The 26,211-nt window shown below is 49.6% G+C and overlaps 2 protein-coding genes across 7 annotated transcripts in view; one reads left to right on the forward strand and one right to left on the reverse strand.

Moving 5' to 3' along the window:
- Nucleotides 1-2,735: 2,735 nt before the first annotated feature.
- On the reverse strand, nt 2,736-6,521 carry TMED4 (transmembrane p24 trafficking protein 4). Its single transcript, XM_079786262.1, has 5 exons — nt 6,253-6,521; nt 6,034-6,134; nt 5,754-5,879; nt 5,126-5,272; nt 2,736-4,209 (listed from the first exon to the last, which is right to left on the reverse strand). The coding sequence occupies exons 1-5, from the start codon at nt 6,377-6,379 to the stop codon at nt 4,060-4,062; spliced, it is 651 nt and encodes a 216-aa protein (XP_079642388.1). The 5' UTR covers nt 6,380-6,521; the 3' UTR covers nt 2,736-4,059.
- A 6,951-nt stretch (nt 6,522-13,472) lies between these two features.
- Nucleotides 13,473-26,211, forward strand: part of OGDH (oxoglutarate dehydrogenase) — a 40,617-nt gene continuing 27,878 nt past the window's right edge. For 2 of the 6 annotated variants that reach the window (XM_079786554.1, XM_079786550.1), the window contains exons 1-2: nt 13,481-13,584; nt 21,593-21,841. In XM_079786554.1, the coding sequence (XP_079642680.1) occupies nt 21,620-21,841 (222 nt within the window). In that variant the 5' untranslated portion in view covers nt 13,481-13,584; nt 21,593-21,619. Of the gene's footprint in view, nt 13,585-13,938; nt 14,181-21,592; nt 21,842-26,211 lie in introns of those variants that run through there. The other 4 variants (XM_079786555.1, XM_079786551.1, XM_079786553.1 and 1 more) reach the window with 4 other exon arrangements.

Here is a 26,211-nt window from a genome sequence, read left to right on the forward strand (position 1 = left end):
GGCCGCGCGGTGGGCCTTTCTGCTCCGGGGACGGGCGGATGGGTGCAGGTCCCAAGTGCCCGCGTCCGCCGCCCGCCGGGCTCACGGCTCGCAAGGGCAGGCTCTTGTACCCTCGTTAGCGCCTTCGGTCAGCCTCGCCCTGCTCCCACCTTAGGCCCCACTGCCCGCGACTCCCGTGGCGGCTTCATGGCGCGCCCTCGCCTGCCCAGCTGCCCGGCGCTGTCTGGTCTGAGGGCACTGCCCCCCACCTGCGCTCAGGAAGTGCCCGCAGACGTGTTCCAGGGCCGGACCGCCCGGGGCAGTGTGGGGAGCGGGGCAACAGCTGTCCAGAAGGCCAGTGGCCGCGGGTGTAGCGGCGTGGGGGAGGCCAGAGGCTGGCAAAGGTGCGGGGCTCGGACAGTCCAAGGACAGGCTAGAGCGATGGGTCTGTGCCAGGACGAGGGTTGGAAGAATGAGGAGCAGGAGACAAAGGAAGGAGGTCTGTCCGGGCTCCCCAGACCAGACAGCCCATCAGTTAGCTGCACAGCGTGGGTAAGAATGCGGATTCTTGCCCCTAGGCGCGTTTCCCTTGTCTCTCTCTCTTTTTCCTAAGCTCCAGGACCCCCCCCCCCTTTTTTTTTCTTTTGCCTCCTCTTTCCTGGGGCCATTTCCCCTATGACTTACTTCTTCCTCTGTGACTGTTTAAATACACTTTTTCTTATAGTTTGAAAAAGAAAAAAAAAGGGGGGGGGGGCCCTAGCCGGTTTAGCTCAATGGATGGAGCGTCTGCCAGCGAGTGAAGGGGTCCCGGGTCCGATTCCGGTCAGGGGCACAGGCCCAGGTTGCGGGCTCCATCCCCAGTGTGGGGCATGCAGGAGGCAGCTGATCAGTGATTTTCTCTTATCATTGATGTTTCTTTCTTTCTTTCTTTTTAATATATTTTATTGGCTTTTTACAGAGAGGAAGGGAGAGGGATAGAGCGTTAGAAACATCGATCAGCTGCCTCCTGCACACCCCCCGCTGGGTATGTGCCTGCAACCAAGGTACATGCCCTTGACTGGAATCGAACCTGGGACCCTTCAGTCCACAAGCCGACACTCTAGTCACTGAGCCAAACCGGTAAGGGCTCATCATTGATGTTTCTATCTATCTCTCCCTCTCCCTTCCTCTCTGAAATCAATAAAAATATATTTAAAGACAAAATGGGAAAAAAGGGGGACTCTTGGTTCCCACCTGTATTAGTTTGGTATTGCTGCTACAACAATTACCATAGCTTAGTGGCTTAAAACAGCAGGAATTTACTTATGGTTCTGTAGGGCAGAAGTCTGTCAAGGTCCCACGGAATTGAAATCAAGCTGTTGGCAGGGCTGCATTCCCTTGGAGATGCTAGAGGAACAGTTTGTCTTGCCTTTCCCAACTTGGCTGATGGCCCCTTGCTCCATCTGTCTTCAAAGCCAGCAAAAGTGAGTGGGTTGAGTCCTCACATCCCATCAGACCTTCCTTTGCCTCCCTCCTCCACTTTTAAGGAAACTTGTGAGGATAGAGGGCACAGCCAGGACAATCTGTTTCAAAATCAGCTGTTAGTACCCTTAATCCCCTTTGCCATGTTAGGTTACATATTCACAAATTCCAGGGATTAGGACATGGACATCATGGAGGGCCACCCTTCTGCCTAACATGCGGCCCCAAACACAAACCTGCTTCATCAGTTTTGTGAGCCAAACTGAATTTTAAAAACGTTTAGGCCTGTCCAGCCAGTTTGGCTCAGTGATTGAGAGTCCACCCCTGAGCCAGGATGTCACAGTTTGATTCCTGCTCAGGGCAAATGCCCAGGTTGCGGGATTCCCCAGTAGAGGGTGTGTGGGAGGTGGCCAAACAATGATTCTCTCTCATCATTGATATTTCTATCCCTCTCCAGTCTCTGAAGTGAATAAAAACATGTTTAAAAAAAACCAAAAAACTTTTAGGGTGTAATGTCTGTGAATACCACACAGCAGTATGGAAATCCTCTCACCTGCCCCATCAGCTAGTGTAATACAGCCCCACATTTGTTTCACTCCACTCCCCTTCCAATCAAAACTTGACAGGAGAAATCCAAGACTTACTGACCTATCGACATAATTTAGATGCAATCGTGTTGCCCTCGATGTTTGGCTCAGTGGATAGAGCTATCAGCCTGCAGACCAAAGGGTCCTGGGTTCGATTCCGGTCAAGGGCACATACCTTGGTTGCAGGCTCCTCCCCGGCCCAGGCCCTGCTCAGGGCTCCTGCAGGAGGCAACCTATAAATGTGTTTCTCTCACATCGATGTTTCTGTCTTTCCTTCTCTTCCACTCCCTTAAAAAAAAAATCAATGGAAAAATACCCTTGGGTGAGGATTAACAAAACAAGATGCAATCGTGTCTACCGCTGGCAGACTTTGAAGCCAGCCTCAGCTCTCACCTGGAGCTTCCGTCCTCCCACAGCCCAGACTCCAGTCTCTTACTGGCTGGATTCCTAGTAACAGCCACAGGGTAGACACGGGTTCCCTTTCCGACGTGTCTCAGACTCCCCCAGGCTCAGGCCAGTGGCCTGCACAGCCAGCCAGCTCCTTCTGTTTCCCTGTTTACTGTAACATGAAGAAAACTGGAAACTATTCGAAATATCCAAAGAATTTTAGATATATCAATTGTGGCATTTCCCCTTACTGGGATAACATGGCCATCCAGAATTAGAATGTAGGATTTCAAAAATAATTACAAAAATATTCAATGACAATGACCATAAATCTAAATTGCATATATTTTTACAAGTAAAAACAGGTACATATGTGGAATAATATAGGAAATAAAGAAAAACATTAAGAATTTCGTTCTGTAGGTCAGATAAATAATAAAACCATGAAATAAACACATCAAGAACGGGCAACTGATGGCATTGTTTCCTACAGAAGACGGCATAGGGGCATGTGGTGAGATCTGCTTAAACTCACGATCTGAGACGTTAAGCCCTTCCTACAATCCCTTGCTGGTGTTTCCACTTGGTTGACCCATGTGAATGGCTGAGCAACCACTTGTCCACCCACATCCCAAGACTGAGGTCAGGACAAGCCCTAGCACCATGAGCCCACACGCTGCAGTCCACTCCAGGCAGCTGCAGGGCAGTCCAGGCCAGGAGCCCTTCCTCCGACCCGTGTGCCTCCACTCTGCCCATAACCTCTCACTTCATTTCAAACACGGCTAGTACAACACGTTTTATTTCACTGGGAAAACCTGTATAAAGAACCAAACCATGAACCAAATGTCCATGAAGACATTTACCATAGCTTAAATAAAGGTCAAGGGGAGCGGGCGGGTAGGAGTGCCCTGCCTTGTGTGAGCTGTCACGACCTCACTCTGAGCGAGGCCCTGTCTGGTGAAATCTCAAGTGTCCCAGAGGAGTCTGCTTGGCCCTCTCTTTAGGCCTTGACAGCAGTGGGGACGTCTGCTTTCTGGCCCACAGACGGCTGAAATCCTGAGAGCTGCCACTTGTCAGAAACGTGTGGACAGACAGAATGCAAGGGGCTGTGTTGGTGTTTTCAGCTAGTCATACAGGCAGTTAACACTTCAACTAGGAAAGAAAATATATACTTTATCAAAAAATAGTTCTAATATATAGAAAAACATTTCAATCCTCTAGGGCCTCTGCCCCTTATTTACATTCACAAAGCCACTGGGAGAGCCCAGGACTGACGGGAGCAGGGAGGCAGGGCCTCTGGGGCATTGCCATCGCTTACTGCATGAGTAGATGAAGTTAAAAGAGAGACTCGTCATTTGCTCAGTTGGTGACAGGATGCAGGGGAATCACTGGAGGTGAGAGAAGTGAGACCTAGTCCTGGGTCAGATCTGACCGTGCACAAACCTCAGGACATCTTTGAAAGCTTGGACCAATGTCCTGTGTTCTTGAGAACCATCATTAGCAAGTGGCTGATCGGGATGCTTTGCTGCCAGGGAACCAATGTGGTTTATATATTTTCTTTTTTCCCCTCACAAGCCAGGTGGATAAGGTATTGGGTGGGGAAAGTACCAAATAACTGAGGTGAGAGGGTCATTCGGAGAGGACATTACACCAGCTTCTTGGCCTCAAAGAAGCTCTTGAGATGCCGCATCTGCCAGATGCCAGTGAGGATGAGGATGACGGTCTGAGTGATGGACCACCACAGGACCCTCTGGTTGGTGCTCTCGCTGGTCAGACGGAAGCGCTCTTCACGATACTGTGGGACGGCGGACCCAGGATTAAATGTGCAGGGAAAACCGGTGCTGGCTGGGCAAGCCACCCACCTCCCATAGGCTACTCGACCATGGGACCCAACGCCTCCTATCTGCCCGACTCCTCTGCGAGTGCCCCACGGAAGTGACGTGCAGCCTCTCGGGGAGCATCCCCACCGCGATGAAGTCATGCTCCTTCCATTTCAAGCCAGATCCCAAGGTGAACAGGTGATGCCTAGATTTTTACTCTATTCAATAGAGCTTGAAAAGAGCCCTCTAGACCAGCGATTTTCAACTGTTGTGCAGCAACAATTTTTAAAAGATGCAATACCTGACTATTTAGGCAGGGGCACTGACCTCTTTTCCCTTAGATTGTCAAATAAATAAATGACAACAGCCAACCGAACAACAGCCATCCAGTATGAATGAATCAAAATTATACCTAACCCTGGCTGACATGGCCCAATGGTTAAAGTGTAAGCCTGGGAACAGAAGGGTCTCAGGTTCGATTCCCAGTCAAGGGCACAGCTCTGGTTGGGAGACAACCAATCAATGTGTCTCTCTCATATCAATGTTTCTCTCTCTTTCCCCCAACTCCTCCCCACTCCCTTCCACTATCTCTAAAAATCAATGGAAAAAATATCCTCGGGTGAGGATTAACAAAAAACAAACAAAAAGTTATACCTACTTTTTTGTCAGATCAGCAAAAAAATATGTATATTTTTTTGGTGTGCCACAAAAATTTTAGTAATTAATTTATGTGTGCCATGAGATGAAAAAGTTTAAAATTGCTGCTCTAGACCAATACCCTCCATTCCATTCTCGGAACAATTCATTGGGAAGGCCCTAAGCAGAAACTCCAATGGGTGTGGTGGGTATAAAGGTCAATTGCCAGGTCCCAGTACAGCGACATGCCCTTACCCTTTGGTAGTCCTGCTCCTTCTGGATCTGCTCCACCTGATCGAGCAGCTGGCGGGCTCGGAGCTGCAGCTCTGTCAGTTTGTCCTTGGCCGCAATCTCAGGGTAGTTGTTGGCATGCTCTCCAACCTGGATGTCTAGGTGCACGCGCTACAAGGACACAGGGTCAGAGCCCCAAAGCCATAGGGTAAGAAACATGAGTGGGGGAGCCTCAGACGGCCTGTTCCAGACGATGCAACCCACTCTTATTCCTGACTATGAGACAGAGGGGCAACATCTGTCTCCCCAATTGTGACTATGCCACAAAGGGTCACAAATAATGATGGAGATAAATCAAAACTTTGTAACCAAGTGAGAGATTCCGAGCTGTAGCGAAAGAACTTTTTTCCTTTTTTTAAATGTCATTTTATTGATTTCAGAGAAGAAAGGAGATGGAGAGAGAGACACACACAAACACCACTGATGGGAGAGAATCATTGATCGGCTGCCTCCTGCCCACCCCCCACTAGGGATCCAGCCTGCAACCCAGGCATGTGCCCTAGACCGGAAATCCAACGGTAACCTCCTGGTTCACAGGTCGCAGATCAAGCACTGAGCCACACTGGCCGGGCATGAAAGAACATTCGCTTACCAGTCTGCCGCCAGCGAAAAGCACCATCCTGGTGGAGTTGGAGTGCAGGCAGATCTGATGGTCCCCGGGGGTGTGGGAAGTGAAGGTGAAGCGTCCCTCCGAGCCATACTGCCGCGAGAGCACCACCTGCAACAAACACAGCGGCCAGTGGAAGCCCCTGCACTGGCCTCTCCAGGGCAGTGGACGTTCTCCCAGCTCCGCACACCCCGCAGGGCTCTGGAGAAGGGCGGCCTGACGCCGTCTGCAGGGCGCCCAGGCCACGGCCTGCGGGTGGCCCTACCTTGCCTTCGGGGTCCTTCACCTCCACGTGCATGCCCAGACCGGGGGTCGAGGGCAGGAAGACCTCCTTCTGCTTATCCCACATCTGGGTGCGGTAGTTCCCTGCGGAGCGACAAAGATGTCACAGTGCGCCTCGACTGCCCGGCTCCCGCACTCGGAAGGGGACCGCGGCCGCGCCTGAGGGACACGCAGGGCCCTGCCCACCCCCACCCCGCCTGACCGATGACCATGGTCTCGTCGGGGATTTCCTCGATGAAGCAGCGCTTCTCGGTCTCTCCGATGTGGAAGTAGAGCCCCCGGACGCCCACCGCGCACAGCAAGAGCAGCAGCAATGCGGGCCACCCCATCGCGAGTCGCCGTGGGGACTCGACACCTGTCACCGAGCGCCCTCCGTGCAATGCGCATGCGCACGCCTGCGCCCCGCTTCCAGGCGACGCAGCTCAGCCCGACGCAGAGCGCGCACACTGACGCGGGTCCTGCGCCTTTCAGGCCGGAGAGCGCGGGCAGGCGGAGAGTGCGCATGCGCGGGACGCTCGGGGCGGGGGTGGCCCTATCGCCCCCTCAGTGACGTAGTCCAGTACCAGCACCTGCCAACTCGCACCTTCTGTCCGGCGCACGGGCGCGCGCCTGCGCACCACACCAGTAGACGCCACGTGACGGCGCGGGAAGTACGCATGCGCTGAAACGCCTCTCTCGCCCCCTCCTCCCCTCCGTCCGTCCGCCCGCGCGGGGGCCGTGGGCACGTTATAAGGTCAGCGCTGGGACTGACCCGGGACGGAGGGCAGGAAGGAGGCGATGCGGTCGTAGATGGGCGTGGGAGGGTCAGGTAGGCCCGTGAGACCTCTTAAGGGCTTTGGCAAATGAGAACCCTCTAGCCCCTAGAGGCTAGGGGATTTTGTTTGAGGAATGATTTGATCTTAGTTTTTAAAATTATCCTGTCCTGGCAAAAGTTGATTGTAAAACATAAGGATCACCAATGGTACAATATACTTTTGTAAGTAATGTTTAATCTGAATCAGGTATTTTGTCTTGCGATTTACAGGAAACGAAGACGTTTAGAGGACATCATGAGGAAATGATAAAGCCAATCCAGAATATAGGACAGTGGGTTCAACCTTTAAAAAACTAAAGTGAAGAACAAGCGGGGGGGGGGGGGGGGGGGGTGTGGACGGGACACCTTGTGGTGAGGCAGAGTCTGCAGAGACTGGTGCCGAAAATGCCTCCCTTCTCGGATCCACGTGCTCTTGCCATTGAGGGTGAGATCTTTTTCCCTCCACCGGAGTCTTGACTGGCCATACATGGCTGAAGCCTGGGCCTCAGGCTTCCATTTTCACTCTTGAAACCCAGCTGACACCCCACCTACTGAGCGGCCAGTCGTCATTGGAGGAGCTGCCCCAGCCAATACATGGCACAGGATCAGCTAACCCCAAACAAACAAACAAACAACTACTCTATGCGATTATGCAACTGGGGAAAAAATGAGGTCACGCTCTATAAACTGACAGATTTCCAGGATATATTGCTAAGTTTAAAAGGCAAGGTGCAGCCCTAACAGGTTTGGCTCAGTGGATAGAGCATGTGCCCTTGGACTGAAGGGTCCCAGGTTCGATTCTGATCAAGGGGATGTATCTTGATTATAGGTTGGATCCCCAGCCCTAGTTGGGGCACGTGTTGGAGGCAACCAATAGATGTCTCTCTCTCTCTGTGTCTCCCCCTCCACTCTCTCTAAAAAAAAATAAATGGAAAAATATCCTTGGGTGAGGCTTTAAAAAAGAAAATAAAAGCAAGGTGCAGAAAGAGTACATTATCTTTGGTGTTTTTATTTGATGAAAACACACTGGAAGACTAAGACTCTAATATAAGAGATTATTTACAAGTAACGTGAATATTCAGTCAATGTACACCAGTATGATTGTACTGATTAAAATAGAAATACTTCTGTTCTAGTTGGTAAACAGCCACTCTGCAAGCCCTGAATTCCCTCCACCTTTGCTCTCACTACTGATACCGGTTGCCTCATGATCCTACAAATAGTTACTTCTGGCAGGAAAGGAGTCTGGCAGGTCAGCAGATAATGAGGTAAAAGGTAGCAGAGGTGCAAGAGAGATTTTGCAAACTAGAACTTTTCATAATGTTTTTTTCCCCATTCAACAGGTTGCCTTTTTTAAAAAAAGTTATTTATTTCAGAGAGAGGAAGGAGAGGGAATTAGAAACTTGAATGATGAGAATCATTGATCCGAATGCCTCCTGAAAGCACCCTACTGGAGATGGAGTCCGCAACCCAGGCATGTGCCCTGACTGGGGATTGAACCTGCCAGTATGGTGTATGGGACGACGCTCCAACCCACTGAACCATACCAGCCAGGGCCTTTTAATATCTTTTTACTTTCAAACCATGTGTGTATGTTACCTATTTAAAATAAAATTTAAAAATTAAAGTAGTGTTACCCCCATTCTCTATCACACTACCATTTTATGGATTTGAAACCAGCAATTGCTGTCATGTTGGTTTACCCTAAAGGGCAGCTCCATCACATATAAATACTGCCTGTCTCTTGTATTCACCTCTCTATCCCCAGCACCCAGAACCCATCAGGTATAACTATCTGTTCAATAATGAAGAATGTATACTTTGATGAAAAAGCATGTTGAGCAAAAGCCATGGAATGCAATGAAGGCAGTGTTCGGAGGAGTATTCAGTCATAAATGTCTACATTAAAAAAAGAAGCTATCAAATCAGTAACCTAACTACATTTTGAGGAACTAAAAAAGAAAGGAAAAGAAAAAAAGCAAACTAAACCCAAACGAAGAAGAAAGGAACAAATAAAAAATAGCCGAAACCGGTTTGGCTCAGTGGATAGAGCATCGGCCTGCGGACTGAAGGGTCCCAGGTTCGATTCTGGTCAAGGACATGTGCGTTGGTTGCGGGCACATCCCCAGTGGGGGGTGTGCAGGAGGCAGCTGATCGATGTTTCTCTCTCATCGATGTTTCTAACTCTCTATCCCTCTCCCTTCCTCTCTGTGAAAAATCAATAAAATATATTTTTTTTAAAAAAGAGATAAATAGCCTGGCCAGTGTGGCTCAGTTGATTGGCATGTCATCCTGTAAACCAAAAGGCAGTGGGTTCAAATCCTATCAGGGCACATACCCAGGTTGCAGGTTCGGGGAGAGGGCCGAGGGCAACTGATGGATGTTTCTCTCTCATATCGATGTTCTCTCTCTCAAAAACAAACAAACATGTCCTCAGGTGAGGATTTTAAAAAATTATAAAAATTAGAGATAAAAAGTCGAAAGCAAAAGTTGGTTCTCTGAAAAGATGAACAAAATTGACAGACCTTTAGCTAGACTGACAAAGAAAAAAAGTTTTAAGTCACTAAAATCAGAAATGAAAGTAGAGACATTACTACTGACCTTAAGGAAATAAAAGGGATAAGAGAATACGGTGAAGAATTGCACACCAACAAATAAGATAATTTAGATGAAATAGACAAATTCCTACAAACACACAAATTATTACCTAAAGTAACATAATTAAGAAACAGCTGGTATAGAACAGGTGGCTTCCCTGGTGAAGTATTTTTTGTTGTTGTTCTTTTTGTTTTTTCCCCTGGTGAATTCTATTAACCATTTAAAGGAGAATTAACACCAATCCTACTTAAGCTCTAGCAACAAACTGAAGAGGAGGGAACACTTCCTAATCCATTCTATAAGGCCGGCAATACACTGATACTAAAGCCAAAAACATCATAAGAAAAGAAAATTAGACCAATATCCCTTATGAATATAGATGCAAAACTCAATAACAATAACAAATAATAAACCTCAACAAAATAAAAGTAATCCAAATCCAACTGCATCTTTAGATGATTATACATCATGACCAAGTGGGATTTGCCCTATGAATGAAAGGATAATTCAACTTGAGAAATATCAATCGGTGCAATATATACCACAATGATAGAACAAAGGGAGAAAAAAACATCATTACCCAATTGATGGAGAAAAGGCATTTAACCCTTTCATCTCAAAACCACTCAGAAAAGTAGGAATAGAAAGGAACTTCCTCAGCACAATGAAGGATAGCTGCAAAAATCCCACAGCAAAAGTAATGATGAGAGACGGAAAGTTTTTCTGTAAGATCAGGAACAAGACAAGGGTGCTCACTCTCACCACTTCTATTCAACATATTACTAGAAGATCTAGCCAGAGCAATTAAGCAAGAAAAAGAAACAAAGGACATCCAAACTGTAAAAGAAGAAAAACTGTATTTACAGATGACATGATCCTGTATATGAAAAATCCCTAAGAATCCAAAAGAAAACTACTAGAGCTAATAAATGAATTCGGTTAAGTTGCAGGACACAAGGTCAATGCACAATAATCAATACACCAGTAATGAATAATCAAAAAAGGAAGTTAAGAGAGCAACTCCATTTACAAATGCATCCAAAAATATAAAATACCTGGGAATAATATAACCAAGGTAAAAGACTCGTATACCAAAAACTACAACACATTGCTGAAAGAAATTAAAGAAGACACAAATAAGTGGAAAAAACATCCCATGTTCATGGTCTGGAAGACTTAATATTGTTAAAATGTAAATACTACCCAAAGCAATCTACAGATTCAACACAATCCCTATAAAAATTTCCACAGCCTTTTTTGCAGAAGTGGAAAAGCCAAACATTACATTTATATGAATTTGTGAGGGGACCTACATAGCCAAAATAATCTTGATAAAGTTGGAGAATTCACTTCTGGATTTCAAAACTTACTACAGAGCTACAGTAATCAAACAGTATGGCACTGGCATAAAGATAGCATACAGACCAATGGAACAGAATTGAGAGTCCAGAAATAAACCAAATATATATGGTCCATTGATTTTTCAAAAAGGGTACCAAGTCCATTCAATGGGAAAAGAATGATCTCTTCAACAGTTGTTGCTGGGACAGCTGGAATTCCACATGCAAAAAGATGAAGTTGAATCCCTACCACACATCATATTAAAAAATAAAATCAAAATGGATAAACAACCTAAATATAAATGCTAAAACCATAAAACTCTTAGAAGAAATATAGGGGTAAGTCTTCATAATTTCAGATTTGGCAATGGATTTTTAGATATGAGCAACAATAACAAACATGGATAGAATGGACTTCATCAAAATTTAAAACTTTTGTTCATCAAAGAACAGTACAAAGAAAGTGAAAAGAATGGGAGAAAATATTTATAAATCATATATCTGGTAAGGATTTAACAGGCATAATATATAAAGAACTCCGACAAAACAAGACAAACAACCCAATTCAAAAAAGACTTGAATAGACTTTCCTCCAACGAAGATAAAAAATGGCTGAGAAACAAATGAAAAGATTCTTAACATCATATAGTGATAAGGAAATGCAAATCAAGACCAAAATGAGATCACCTCACATCTAGTAGGAGGCTATAATACATTTTTAAAAAGAAATTAAGAAGTATTGATGACAATATGGAGAAATTGGAACCTTCATGCATTGCTGGTGGGAATGCAACAAGGTGTCACCACTGCGGGAAACAGTTTAACATTTCCTCAAAAAGCTAGACACAGAATTACCATATCGCCCACCACGTCTACTCCTAGGTGTTATAAAGGGAATTATAAACAAGTACTCAAGATACTAGTAAGCCAGTGGTCATTGTAGCATTATTCACAATAGCCAAATGGTGGAATCAGCCTAAATGTCCATCAAATGATGTATAGACAAGGTGCAGCATGTTCATACAATGGAATATATTCAGCCATAAAAATTTCTGACACATGCTTCAACATGGATGAACCTTAAAACATGCTAAGGAAAATAAGTGACACATAAAAGGGCAAATACTGTATGAATTCACTTATATTAGGTAACCAGGGTTGTCCATTTATAGGGATAGAAAATATAGGATGAAGGGAAAGGGGAGGGGAATGGGAAGTTACTGCTTAATGGTTGCAGAGTTTCTGTTTGGAGTGGTGAAGAAATTTTGGAAATAGTGGTGATGGTTGTACGACGCTGTGAATGTAATTAATGCCACTGAATTGTACACTTTATTTTTTAAAATTTTTTTAATTTATTGATTTCAGAGAGGAAGAGAGAGGGAGAGACAGATAGAAACATCAATGATGAGAGAATCATTGATATGCTGCCTCCTGCACACCCCCCACTGGGGATCGAGCCCGCAACCCGGGCCTGTGCCCTTGGCTGGAATCGAACCTCCGACCCTTTAGTCTTCAGGCCAACCCTCTATCCATGAGCCAAACCAACTAGGGCTGAACTGTACACTTTAAATGACAAATATTTTCATATACATACTTGACCCCAATTTTTTAAGGGGGGGGGGGACATACTGAGGTGGTTCCTTGGTTCCTTCCCTTTCTCCCCGTCTCCAGACCCTGAACCCGCACATCAGCCCAACTTTGTTCTTACAAGCATTTAAAACAGTCCTCCCCATTTAAAACACCTCTTACTTTCCCTTTTAGAAATCGCTCTACGTCCCTGTCACAGCGCGAGCGAGTGACCGAGTCCCCAGTCTGAATTCTGGCCCAGATCCCGTTATTTGTGTCGTCTGTGCTCCCACCGCGGTCAGATCGCCAGGGTCAGATCGCGGCCCCTGTCACCTCCAGGACCCTCTGCTGTACTGCAGGGCACAGTCCTGGTCTTGAAGTGGCTGCGAATACACACAGAACAATTCGGAGTTTCCCTAATGTCAATCATTTGCATGCCACCTTTTGATACTGATATATAATTAATAAAGTCGTTACACGGAACCACTTATTACAAGGCAAACTACCATCACTGTAAAGAGGAAAACCAGTACCACTTGCCAAAAAAAACACCATCCAAGATAAACTCACAAGTCAGGAAGGCAGAGCAGCTTAAGTTCCAGCTCCATGCTGCCGCCCACCCGGACCCCGGAGCCTAAGGTCCGCTCTCGCCCGGTCAGACAGGGAAAGGAAGGACGAGGGGAGCCCAGACCCGGCCGCTGGGACCGAGGCTCCTCCCTGCGGCCAGGGACGAGTGTCCTCCCTGTGTGACTGGCTGCCACTCGCCGCCCTTCGGTCCTAATACGACTTATTTTCACATATTCACATTGGGAAACAGGGCTGCGTCGTACGATCAGAGTGTCCTGACAACACCGTTCGTCCTTTCTTAGCAATAAGTTACCCCGGGGCGCGCCGGGCCCCCTGCTTCCCTCTCCACCTCCGTCCGACCTCCTCAGCCTCCCCGCTCACAGGCCTCCGGCAGCCCGCGCAGGAGGCTGGCCCCGCGAAGACCCCTCTCCAGACCTGGCTCCGCCCGGGACCCCTTCCCCCGGTCCCCCCAAATCTTCGCGCCCGCCCAGCCCTGGACGCACGCGGAAGGAGGCGGCGCGACTCTGTGACGTCACCGCCCCGCCCCGCGACGGAGACTGCTCCCGGGCGGGGTTGCGTGCTGACGCCTCACGCCTGGGCGGGGTCGAGAGTTGGGTTCCCCGGAGCGGGGTGTCGGCGCCTCAGTCGGGTGGAGCTGAGCTGGAGGTAGGTAAGTGCGCGCTGCCGCCGGGCCCGGCCCGGGGTGGAGGCTCTGCGCCCGTCGGGCAGAGCACGGGGGCCGCGGTGGAAGCCGAGGCCACCACGCCCTTGTTGTCGCCAGCGCCGCGGTGACAGGGAGTGAAGCTAGATGGAACAAGGCTGACGGGGGAGGGTGGGCGGGACGGGGGTCTGACGGACGGCCGAGGCAGCCAATGGCGCGGCGGGCACCGCCTGGCGGGCGGGGATTGGCGGGTGCGGAAGCGCGTGGAGGTCGCGCGGGCTTCGGAGCGGCGCCCCATTGGCTGGGGCGGGCGGGGGGCGGGCCGCGCGGCGGACGTAAAGGAACGGCCCTGCCGCTGGAGGGACTCCCAAGGTCGAGGAGGCGTCACGTGGGACCGCCCAGCCGCGTCCTCTGCGCGCCCGGAGGGACGGACGGACGGCGCGCCCTTGAAGCCGCTGTGGGCTGCGGGCCCAGGGCTGCGCATGCCCGGCGAGGAGTGACTCTGCAGCACCCCAGGTGCGCGGTGCCCCCCGCCCTCACTCCGTGCCGTCCTCAGTGCCCACCGTCCCCGTCCTTCCTCGGTGCTTCTTGAGGTGACACCCTCGGTGAGCGGATTACCCCGCAGCATCCCACGTCCTCAGCACCTGCCCTGCTCAGTACCCCGCCGTGCCCACCTTCCCTCTGTGGGCCTTGGGGGGAGCACCCACGTCCTCATCCTCTGCAGGAGGTTGGCTGGCCCATGCTGGAGGGAGACCCTATTCGTGGACCTTTCCCTTTCGCAAAGCCTCCCTGACAGCGTAAGCGGAGCACGGACACTTAGAATAAGACCAGTGGCCGAGCAGACGGGAACCTGCCCTCGGCGCTCCGCCCGGAACCAGCCCGAGGGGCCGTTTGCGGTCCTGCTCGCAGCTGGTGCTGGAGGCCCCGTGCAGGGCTTTGCTCTGGGCAGCGTTAGGATGAGCGCCCAGGGGCACACCGCAGAATTTCGTGCAGACCTTCCCCAGGTGAAAATAGGCAGTACCATTCCTGGTTTTGCAAACTAGCCGAGGACTAACTCTTGAAAAGTTGGAGAAAGATCAATATGCTGACGCTCTTTTTGAGACCACTGCCCACATTCATTTACTTTTTAACAAGTCTTCACCTGAGGATATGTTTCTGTTGATGAGAGAGAGAGAGAGGAACCTGGGGCCTTTCGGTGTACGGACCAGGCTCCAACCAGCTGAGCCCCTCGAGTGCCAGGGCTATTTTCTGGTGCCGCCTTTGACCTGACTGCTTGTCGGTTACGTGAACGTGGTTTTGAAATGTCACCTTTATTGATATGTAGTGTTGTTGCATATATCTCTTTGTGTAGCTCTTTAGTGGTTGTCTGGGTATTCCATTACATGTATACACAACTTTCCAGTCCACCGGTGTCGTGATTTTGTCAGGTTGGGTGAAGTGTAGAAACCCTACCTCATTGAAAACTGTCTTAACGATTTTCTCTACACTTAGAACCACATCAGACATGTAATTTTTGCTTTAGCCATTACACATAGTTTAGAAGCGTCGAGAAGGAAATTATATTGACTCAATCTTTGTTTTTTCTCTTCCTTCCTTCATGGAATTGGCAAGGTTCCTGCTTTTATCATTTCCTTTCTGCTTAGAGAAATTCCTTTAGCCATTCATTGAGGATAGGTCAGCTGGCAGCAATTTCTCTTCGGTTTTCTTCAGCTGAGAATGATTTGATTCTGAGTTGACACTTAATTCTCCTTCCGCACTTGAAATGTGTTGTGCCACTTTCTCTGGGCCTCCATGATTTCTGATAAATATGCTGTTCGAGTTGTTTGTCTGTAGTTCCCAGAAGTTTATCTTGTCTTGGAGTGGACTTCTTGAGGTTTATTCTGTTTGGGGTTTACTCAGCTTCTTAGAAGGTTTATGCCTTTTGCCAAATTTTGAAAGTTTCCCCTGTTACATCTCTGAATACTTCTCTTTTTTTTTTAAAATATATTTTATTGATTTTTTACAGAGAGGAAGGGAGAGGGATAGAGAGCTAGAAACATCGATGAGAGAGAATCATCGACCAGCTGCCTCCTGCACACCCCCTACCAGGGATGTGCCCGCAGCCAATGTACATGCCCTTGACCGGAATCGAACCTGGGACCCTTCAGTCCGCAGACCGACGCTCTATCCATTGAGCCAAACCGGTTTCGGCACATCTCTGAATACTTCTGCAGCACCTCCGGCTTTTTCCTCCTCCTGGGATTCAGCTGATCTGTTCATGTCATCATTGGGTCTTTTGTTGTAGTCCCACCTGTTCATTTCCTTCAGTCTATTTTCTCTGTTGTTCAGATTGTGTGGTTTCCTTTATTCTAACTCCATATTCACTGATTTTCTTCTTTCTCCTCCATTCTGCAGTTGAACCCATCAAGGTTTCTATGTTGGTGGTTGTATTTTCAGTTCTGACGTTTCATTCAGTTCTTTATATCTTCTCTTTCTTTGCTGAGGCTTTCTAGTTTTCTTTTGTTTCAAGCATAAGTTTATAGTTGCTCATGGAAGCATTTTAAGGCTGACTCCTTTAAAACCTGCCAGATACTCTGACATCTATGTCATCTTGGTGTTGGTATCTATAGATTCGTTTGTTTGTTTGTTTGTTTCAATGGAGATCTTTGTTCTTGGTGGGGTAAGTGATCGTTGATGCAGCCTGGACATTTGGGTGTTATGTTATGAGACTGGGTCTTATTTAAATCTCTTGAGTAGAACAGGCTTCCTCTGACATTGATGGGGTGGGAGGTGGGGGGGATGGTGATGCCTGGTTACGTTGGGCAGGGATGTAATCCAGGCTCCCCTCCCAGCCTCCTTGGTATTGGTATCTGCTGTGTGGGTGTACGTTCCCTGTTGGGCCTTTATGGTTTCGCTCTGTCTGGGGCGGGCGGGGTGTGGCCCTGTTTCTGCTGGGCGGGATGAAATCCAGGCTTCTCTCTCCTGGCCTCACTGGCATTGTTGGGCATGGAAGCCCCTGATCTCCGCTGACTTACCAGGTGAGATGGGGCTGGACCACAGAGTTTTCTGTGGGGTTGACTGCAGTAAGGCCATCACTGTCTAAAAATGGCCGTCCTGTTAGGCTGCCCTGTTTCTTGTCTTCTGCCCAGAGGAAGCCAGCTCTTGTGTGTGTTTTGTCTACATTGGCTGGCATTCCTGGGGACGGCTTCTCCAGCATCTCGTCTGGGATGTATGGAGCAGAGCACAGCAGGAACTCAATGCTGTTCTTTCTTTGGCCCCAAAGCCCCTTCCCAGTCTGCTCCTCTCCATCTTCCAGAGTCTTTTTGTTTTCACTGTAGCATTTCATGTCTTTAGCTGCATTTAGTGGGAACGGAAGTCCTGTTTATGCTTTTACACATTTTAATAACCGTTGGTAAATGGCCTTGCTTTCCATAAAGATTTAATAATTTGTACTCCAATCGACACCTTTGAACGTGCCTGTTGGCCTGCACCCTGGAGCACTGCCGTCAGGACCCCTCCCATCGAGGGTGCAGTCTGGGCCAGGGCAATCAGCCCGGAGGCCCCCAGACTGAAAGTTGTTTGGGGTTCTAACTGTGGGCGCGGAAGTCCCTCCCAGAGGTCTGGCCAGCTACCCACTCCAAATTAACTTGCATTTAGGTTTTCCTTGGGAACTTCAGCTTTTTAAGAGATATCTTTGGTTGGTCTTTTTCCTTGATAAGTTGTAATTTTTTAATCACAGAAACCACTTTAGAGTGAGCTTTCATGTTTGCATCATCATTACAGAGGCGTTTAAGGTTCGTGAAGTTAGAGTCACCTGTTTGCCCTTCCCCCGCTCGGTCCTCGTTTCTGTCTAGTAATGGCAAAATGCCTCCGCAGTTTAAACTACTTCCCTGTCTCTAGTTTGTGTTTGATGAAGCTACAGGGGAAAGACATTGCGTTTGAGATTTTCAGCTCAATGAGCGTCAGGGAGAATCAATACTGTGCTCTTTGCGCACACGTTCTCCGCATCGCTGAGACAAATCATGGCAGGTGTGGGGCGACAGCGGCGTCTTGCCCCATTACAAGAACCTTAAGGAGCCTGAAACTGAAAAGGAAATATTTTCAAAATGAGTTGTGCTTTTAGAATGGTTGTCAGGTAGCACCGGGTGACAGTCACCTAATGATGTGTGCCCTTTCCCCTCCAAGACTCCCTTCCTGAGACGCTGGACACAGCTGTTCTGCTGACGCTGCCTCTTTAATTGCCCCTCTGCCTGGCCCGCGTGACGCTGATAGGCATCAGGAGTCAGCCTATGTCCCCATGTGGGGGGGGGGGGTGACCTAGGGTTGTGCTGCCTGACTGGGGAAGTACAGACACAGATAAGGTTGCCTTATTCCAGCAGATCCTTTCCTATGGGCAGGGCTTCAAGCCCTTAACAAATTTTGCTTTGGTTTTTACTTTTTAAACCTTATTGTTGTCAAATGTATAGGTTTATACTTGTGTCATAAAATAGTGGGTTATAAATAGGGTCATTTTGTGTACTTTATTGGCATTGGTAGGTTCACTTATAGTTTTCCTGGACATAAACAACCTTGTTGAGGTATAACTTACGTGCCATACAGTTCACCCATTTAAATTGTGCAGTTCCAGGTCTTAGAACAGCGGTCGCCAACCGGTGGCCCGCAGACCACTGGTGGCCCGTGAGGTCCAAAAGGTTGACGACCGCTGTCTGAGAGGGTTGAGCACCCATCACCATGGTCTGGTTCTGGAGTGTTTTCATGTCCCTAAAGAAAACGCCCTCACCCATCAGTAGTCCCATCTCATCCCTGCCCCAGCCCTAGCAGCCAGTCATCAGTGGACTTGGTATAGATTTGCCTGTTCTGAACATTTCGCATAAATGAAACCGTGCATGTTGTTTTTGTGAATGACTTATTTCACTTCACATGGTATTTTCAATGTTCATCTGTGTTGTCTAGTGCTAGTCCATGTGTGGCTGGCCCCCCATCCTGTACCCATTCATCAGTTGCTGAGCGTTTGGGTTTTCCACTTTTGGCTAGAATGAATAATGCTGCTATAAATACTCGTGTACAAGTTTCTGTGTGGACATGTGTGGTTTTTTAAAATATATTTTTATTTATTTCAGAGAAGAAGAGAGAGAGAGAAACTTCAGTGATGAGAGAGAATCATTGATCTGCTGCCTCCAGCACACCCCCTCAGGGGGTCGTGCCTGCAACTGGGGCATGTGCCCTTGATGGGAATCGAGCCCAGAGCCCTTCCGTTGGCAGGCCGAAGCTCTGTCCACTGATCCAAACAGCTAGGGCTGGACATGTGTTTTAACTTCTCGTGTTCCTCAGAGTGGAGTTGCTGAGTCTTATGGTAATTAATTCTGTGTTTAACTTTTTGAGGAACTGCCAGACTTTTCCTCAGTGGCCGCACCAGTTTGCATTCCTACCAGCGGTGTCTGAGCTCCCAATTTGTCTGTGTCCTCCCAACACTGCCATTTTGTTTTTAATTGTATCTAGTCTGTGTGACATGCATGGTATCTTGATTCGCCTTTTCCTAATGATGTTGAAAATCTTTTATTGTGCTCATTGGCCGTTTGTGTATCTTTTTTGGGGAAAAATGTTCATATCCTTTGTCTATTTTGATTGGTTTATTTTTTTATTGAGTTATAGGAGTTCTTTATATGTTCTGTATACAGTTCCTTAGTTATATGATTTGCAGATATTTTCACTTATTCTGTGTCTTCTCTTTCTTGATGGTATCCTTTGAAGCACTAAAGTTTTTATTTGGATGAAGTCCAATTTATGTTTTTTGTTTGTTTGTTTGTTCTGCTGTATTTTTGGTTTCCTAAGATACCATTGAAAGCCATAAAGAATTACTCCATTTTGCAAAGAATATCCTTACATGATATTATTCTACAATGTCATTAAAATTCTTCCCAGATTTGGATTAGCCCCATTACCTATAATAGTACCTCACACCCTTGGGGATCAATTAAAAAAATCATCTTTATGGTGCTTGGAGACAAAGGTATCACATCTACAAATATGTGATACCTTAATCAATAAAGAAATTTAAAAATAAAAATAAAAAAGAAAAAAAAGGATTACTCCATTTTAAATAGGAAGTTATAACATTTCTAAGAGTCTTACAGTTTCAGCTCTTACATTTGGGTCTTAGCTCCATTTTTAGTTAATTTTGTGGGTGGTGTCGCTTCCTTCTTGCATGTGAATATTCAGTTGTCCAGCATCCTCTGCTGAAAAGACGTGCGTTTTCCCCATGGAATCCTCTTGGCACCTTGTCAAGTAGAAACGTTCCTCGGCCAGAATCGGCTTAGACTCTGGGGAAGCCCAGGGCTTTCACTAGCCTGTGTGAGTGTGTTAGTGTGTGAGTGTCCCCAAATGATGAGCTATTCTTGACGCTGACTCTGAGATTGGAGGGACAGGGGCTGATCGACCGAACCCGGAATGTAAGCTGCGTGTCTGCTCATGGGTTCCTCATGTTGTGGGGAGCACGGCTGTCCCGGCCCCCAGTCATCTGAAAGGCAGTCTGCTCTCCTGGGTGCTGTGCTGGCCGCATGGAGCTCCGGTCAGACTCGGGACCGGAGAGCTGGAAACGTGGCCTACCTTCCGGTCACGGAAGGACCGTGTTGGGAAGAACGCATCTGCCCGTGGGGTCATTGCAGCAGCTGGGTGATGGGGAGGGGATGCCACTGTGTTGGGGAGAAAAACCCACTCCGCTGTGGTCCAGCTGCCTAGATAAGGATGGCGTTGGAGGGAACACACTGACGTTTTCCTCTGGACCTGAGTTAAAAAACAAAACACGAAAACGCCCAGCATTGAGAGCAGCCATGGTATGTCTGCCGTTGCCCTCCGGGTCCTCAGTGGCCCTTTGTCTGCCCCTTTTGCTGACTGGAAGTCGCCTGGTCCCTTCCTGACAGGGTCCCCTGAGAGACATGCTGGGTTTTTGGAAGTGGTTCAGGGCCCTCTGGGAACAGTCTACACTTGCTCGTGGTCTGGTGGGCAGTCAGCTTTTATAAAGTGGCTGCTTTTGATAGAGTTATAAATTAGATGTAGTAGTATTGTGACCTTCAAGGGCAAGGTCCATTCAGATCAGAAGCAAATGCACTTACCCACCCTCTCCCTCCCGCAAGCCCAGGTTCCTCGTGTTCTCCTGGAAGGGTCGGGCGGGACGGGGACTTGACAGTCAGAGCTTGGAGCCTGGCTCTGCTCTTAATGACCCAGGGACCTTGCAGGGGAATTTGAGCTGAACTCAGAAAGCTGACCTGTACAACGACGGGGAGTGTGTGGGGTTTGCGAACAGCCCTGACATGTCAGGGTGCTGACCAGGTGCGTGGGCGGTAGGCATTTGTGTAAGTGCTTTCCTCCCGAACCGCTGGGCCCCGGTGTCTGTCCCGCATCAGAGGTTCCTGCTCAGCCCCTGCGTCCTTCACACTTTTCCACTCTCTGCCTCCCCTCCTCCCGACTCCTCGTGTGGGATGGGCCTGGACAGAGTGAGTCCTCTGTGGATTGGCGTTGTCTGGGCCTCTCAAGCACCCAGTGCTTTCTCTGTGATGTTTTTAAATACTTTTTCTTCTGCTCAAATATAAATTATTTGAGAAATATTTCCCCTAATTTCTCTATAGTCTCCAGAATATAGTGAGTCCAGTAGGTACTCCGTAGTTTCTGGGAAAAGGAGAAAATATGTTTCTCATTTTGCAGTTCATCCAAATCTAACCAGCAATCAGTCAATCCTTGTTGTCTTTTCTAGAATGTTTTATGCAATGTACACACTTAAAGATGTTGCACTTAGAGACGTTACATGTTTACGTTATGTGATAGTTTGTGTCCCTGAATTTAAACGTCAGCTTGTGAGGGAAGGCCTGGCCCTGGCCCTGGCCCTCGAGGCTGGGGTGGGTCCCTCACGTCTGTTGTGCTCTCTGAACTGGAGCAGGTGCCTGCCACCCGGGCATTTGAACTCTCTCTCCTCCAGCCAGAGCCTGCGAGTACCCCCCGGAAGCTTTATCTGCTAAAACGCTCTCTCTGGTTTTTTGTGCAGGCAGTGGTGAGGAACTCCAGAACAAGGATGTTTCACTTAAGGACTTGTGCCACTAAGTTGCGGCCCTTGACGGCCTCACAGACTGTTAAGACATTTTCCCAGAACAGACCAGCAGCCGCTCGGACGTTGGGGCAGATCCGGTGCTACACGGCCCCCGTGGCTGCGGAGCCCTTCCTGAGCGGGACCAGCTCCAACTACGTGGAGGAGATGTACTACGCCTGGCTGGAGAACCCCAAGAGCGTTCACAAGGTAAGGCTCGCAGGAGCGGGTCCTTGTGTGTTTGGAGTCGCGGCCGACGGTGGCTGGCCACCCAGGTAAGTGTTCTGAGGAGCCCTCGGGCAGGAAGGCAGGCAGCAGCCAGGAGCCCCAGCGGCCCAAGCGCTCTGTGGCCACCCAGGCCCAACAGGAACCACCTTCTCTGGAGGGGGACCCCCTCACCGTTGTGCCTCGCTCTCTGGAATAGACCGCAGTCACCCGCAAGGACCTCCGCAAGGATGCACTTGCACCACTCCCGGAACCTCGGCAGGGACGCTGCAGAAGAGAAGCCAGCGCAGAAGAGGACCCGGCGGAAGGATGACCGCAGGACGCTCCTCGCCCCGGGTCCTGAGACCACCTTGAATCATCTGGTGTGATTTCTGTGCCTTCCCATTCAGATCATTGTGCTCATGGTTTCCTCCTGTCCTGGGAAGGCTTCCTTCGGACCCCCTGTGCCACCTGTGAGGCTTGTCCTCCTCAGTGCTTCTCACGATTTGCTTGGCACGGGGCACACTTAGTGGCAGAATTCCTTTTTTCTCTTCCCTTTGTTTTATACATATGTGTGTAATTGATCTCAGAGAGAAAGGGAGAGGGAGGGAGAGTTAGAAACATCAATGATGAGAATCATCCATCGCCACCTCTTGCACACCCCACACTGGGGATTGAGCCCACAACTCGGGCATCTGCCCTGACCAGAAGCCAACTGTGATTGCCTTGTTCATAGGTCGATGCCCAACCACTGAGCCACGCCGGCCGGGCAGAGCAGAATTCCTTAACAGCATTGGACCAGGGGAAGTTTGTGGGTTTTAATGACCATTTCATGGTTTTCGGGTCAGGCAGTGGCCAGTGCAGGAGCTGGAGGGCGGGTTCCCAAGCTGCTCAGGCGCCCCGGCCTGGTGGCAGGTGTGGGGATGTGTTCCGTGCAGGCTGGTGTCATCACTCTTTGTTGTTGTTGCTGTCAATCCTCACCCGAGGATATTTTTCCATTGATTTTTTAAAAATATATTTTTATTGATTTCAGAGAGGAAGGGAGAGGGATAGAGAGTTAGAAACATCAATGAGAGAAACATCGATCAGCTGCCTCCTGTACACCTCTTACTGGGGATGTGCCCACAACCAAGGTACATGCTCTTGACCGGAATCAAACCTGGGACCTTTCAGTCCGCAGGCCGACGCTCTATCCACTTACCCACACCGGTTAAGGCTAAAAATATATTTTTATCGATTTAAGAGAGGAAGGGAGGGGGGGAGAGAGAGAAAAACATCAGTGATGAGAGAGAATCATTGATTGGCTGCCTCCTGCACGCCCCCCACTGGGGATCGAGCCTGCAACCCAGGCATGTGCCCTTGGCCGGAATCGAACCCGGCACCCTCCAGTTCGCAGGCCGACGCTCTATCCACTAAGCCATACCGGCTAGGGCTTTCCATTGATTTTTAGAGAGAGTGGAAGGGAGGGGGAGAAACAGAGAAAAAGAAACGTTGATGTGAGAGAGACACAGCATTGGTTACCTCCTGTACGTGCCCCAACAGGTGCTGGGGGTCAAGCCTGCAAGCGAGAGAGATGCCTTGACCAGAATTAAACCCAAAACCTTTCCGTCCATGGGCCAACGCTCTAACCACTGAGCAACTGGCCAGGGCGTGACGTCATCACTCTTGATTGCTCTTTTCCTTCCTTGTGAATCTCGGGCCCCTAGAATAAGCTCTATGTCAGTGACATTCACGACTGGATATATTCGTGTGACTACGGGAGCCACCAGCCCTGTCTCACCAGAAGTGCCTCCTCTTTGTCTGAACCTCACGGCATTTAGCGGGCCTTCCTGTCTCCAGGGCCACCGGAGCCGGTGGGGCCTGGTTCCCGGGAGGCGCTCCGGGCCTTCCCCAGGCTGGACAGGTAGGCCTGGAAGGAAGTGCTGAGAAGACGCCCTGCTGGGGTTGGAAGCCAGAGGTCTCTGAGGACAGTTGCTGTAAGCTTGTCTCTGGAGTAAATTAGCCAGGCTGTCACCTCGTGCTCAGCCTGCCCCTTGCCTTCCTTTTCCCGAATATGACCCCTTGTGGAGCCAACCAGGCCTCTTAGATTAGCGTTGAATGCACATGAGGCTCGCCCGTGACGAAGGGATGTAGGAGGGGGGGCGTGTGGTTGCTGGGCGGCCACCATAGTGCTTCCTCTGAGAGTGATGGGCTCCACCTTTGGTCTCGGGCAGACACCAGGGTGTGTCTTGCACTCTCAGCAGGTCCGATAGGGCAGAGCTGAGGCAGCTTTTCTTTGCTGACCTTGGAGTTGGTGGATGCTTTGCTTGCACACCTGGAGAGGAGAGAGTGAAACTGTTGGGAGATGTTCTCTCGTGAGCTACCTGTGTTTTAAAAACAACGGCATTGCCAAAACCGGTTTGGCTCAGTGGATAGAGTGTCGGCCTGCGGACTGAAAGGTCCCAGGTTTGATTCCGGTCAAGGGCATGTACATTGGTTGCGGGCATATCCCCGGTAGGGGGTGTGCAGGAGGCAGCTGGTCAATGTTTCTCTCTCATTGATGTTTCTAGCTCTCTATCCCTCTCCCTTCCTCTCTGTAAAAAATCAATAAAATATATTTTTAAAAAAACAAAAACAAAACAACAGCATTGCTCTAATCGAGCACAAATCCGCTTGGTTTCTGTAACTGAGGAGTACTCCAGCAGAACCCTTCATTTTAACTGCTTTCATGGTAGCAAGTCAGGCAGACCCCCACCCCAGTGCGTCCCGGCGTAGTGGGGGGTGCTCTGAGCAGGCTCTGGTGCAGCCCTGCCATCCTCAGCTGGGGGTCGCTTGAGCCAGGCCCTGCGGTGGGTGGGTCTGAAGGCCAGCACTGTCCTGCGCGCTGTCCTTGGGGTCGCTTAGCTCTGAAGCAGGTTCTGCGGGGGTGGGCCGTCGACCATCACTCCCGCATGTGGGCGTCCTGTACAGACAGGGCAGTCACCCATGTTTCCAGAAAGGGTGCAGCCCAGCAGTTGGCACAGAGAGGACGCATGAGGAGGGTTTAGAGGCCGCCCAGAGCAGCCTCTTGCTGCGCGGCAGTGCTGTGAACGGACCGTGTGCACGGGGACCGGTGCTGGGACACCATGCCGAGTTTGCCACATGTTCTGACCCGGGAGAGCCCCTGTGCAGGGTGGCTGGGGAGACAGGCTCCTGTCTGCCAGCGAGTCCTGGTGACGGTTCTTGCTGAGGAGTCCCTGCCTGTCCGTTGGGCTGAACTGGCCAAACCCTTGTTTCAAGATGGCCATGCATCTGTTCTCCGCGGTGGCTTGTTGCCCTGCGCTTCTTGTCAGTAGCAGTTAGAAAGCTCTGTTAGTGCCCTGGCCGGTTTGGCTCAGTGTTTAGAGCGCTGGCCCACGGACTGAAGGGTCCCGGGTGCAATTCCAGTCAAGTGCACATACTTGGCTTGTGGCTTGATCCCTGGCCTTGGTTGGGGCACATGCAGGAGGCAGCCAATCCAATGTGTCTCTCTCACATCTGTTTCTCTCTCCCCCTTCTTTCCACTCGCTCTAAAAATCAATGAGAAAATATCCTTGGGTGAGGATTAACAAAATTAAAAGGCTCTATCAGTACCAGAACTTACCATGGTTGCCTGTGTCATGCTCGAGGCTGAAATGGATCCGCCATTAGTTTATCACTGTGCCATGGCCTTTGAACCTGGGGGTTCGATCCATTCCAGGGTATCCATAAGGTGATTGGGGTGTGTTTATGGGCGGTGAGCGGGTTCCCATCTAAGGTAGAGACAGCGGGAGTGTCTTGGACAGGAAGAAATGGCTCAGGCAGTCCAGAACCCAGAGTCCTAGACTTTGGCGGCTGAAATAAGCATTCGTCACCCAGGGTTACGTTCTAATCACCTTGTCCCTCAGGGAGCTGTGCAGCTAGAGGCTGTCCTGTGTGTCCGTGCTCTTACTGTCCGCGGTGAAGAGCGAGGCACAGCGAGCCCAGGCGACTTCCCTGGCTTTGCCCAGTCTGCAGGGAGAGAGCAGGGACTAGGCTGGCCTGTGGTGGCTCCGTCGTGCGTGTGGCGTCCTGATAGGTCGCGCACTCGTGCTGGCCGACGTGTTCGCACCGTGGGGCCTTTGAGACACATGAGGGACACCAAGTGGCGCGGTTGCCATTCTCCAGCCCTGAAGCCTCGGGGAACCAGCTCTGGTGTTGCTCACAGCCAGGAGCTTGGTGCTGAGACAAAGTCCATTTGCCTCACTGAACCACTCAGCCTACGTCCCTGGTTAGCGTCCACACCTGCCGAGGTCAGCACCTCTCTGAGGTGGGGTGGAGCCTTGACCGCTGGGCGTCCCAGGTTCATAGCTGACACCACTCATAGCACTGCACCAGACACCCCCTGGCATCCCCTGGCA

The sequence above is a fragment of the Cnephaeus nilssonii genome (genome assembly GCF_951640355.1).
Source record: "Cnephaeus nilssonii genome assembly, chromosome: 12".
NCBI lineage: Eukaryota > Metazoa > Chordata > Mammalia > Chiroptera > Vespertilionidae > Cnephaeus > Cnephaeus nilssonii.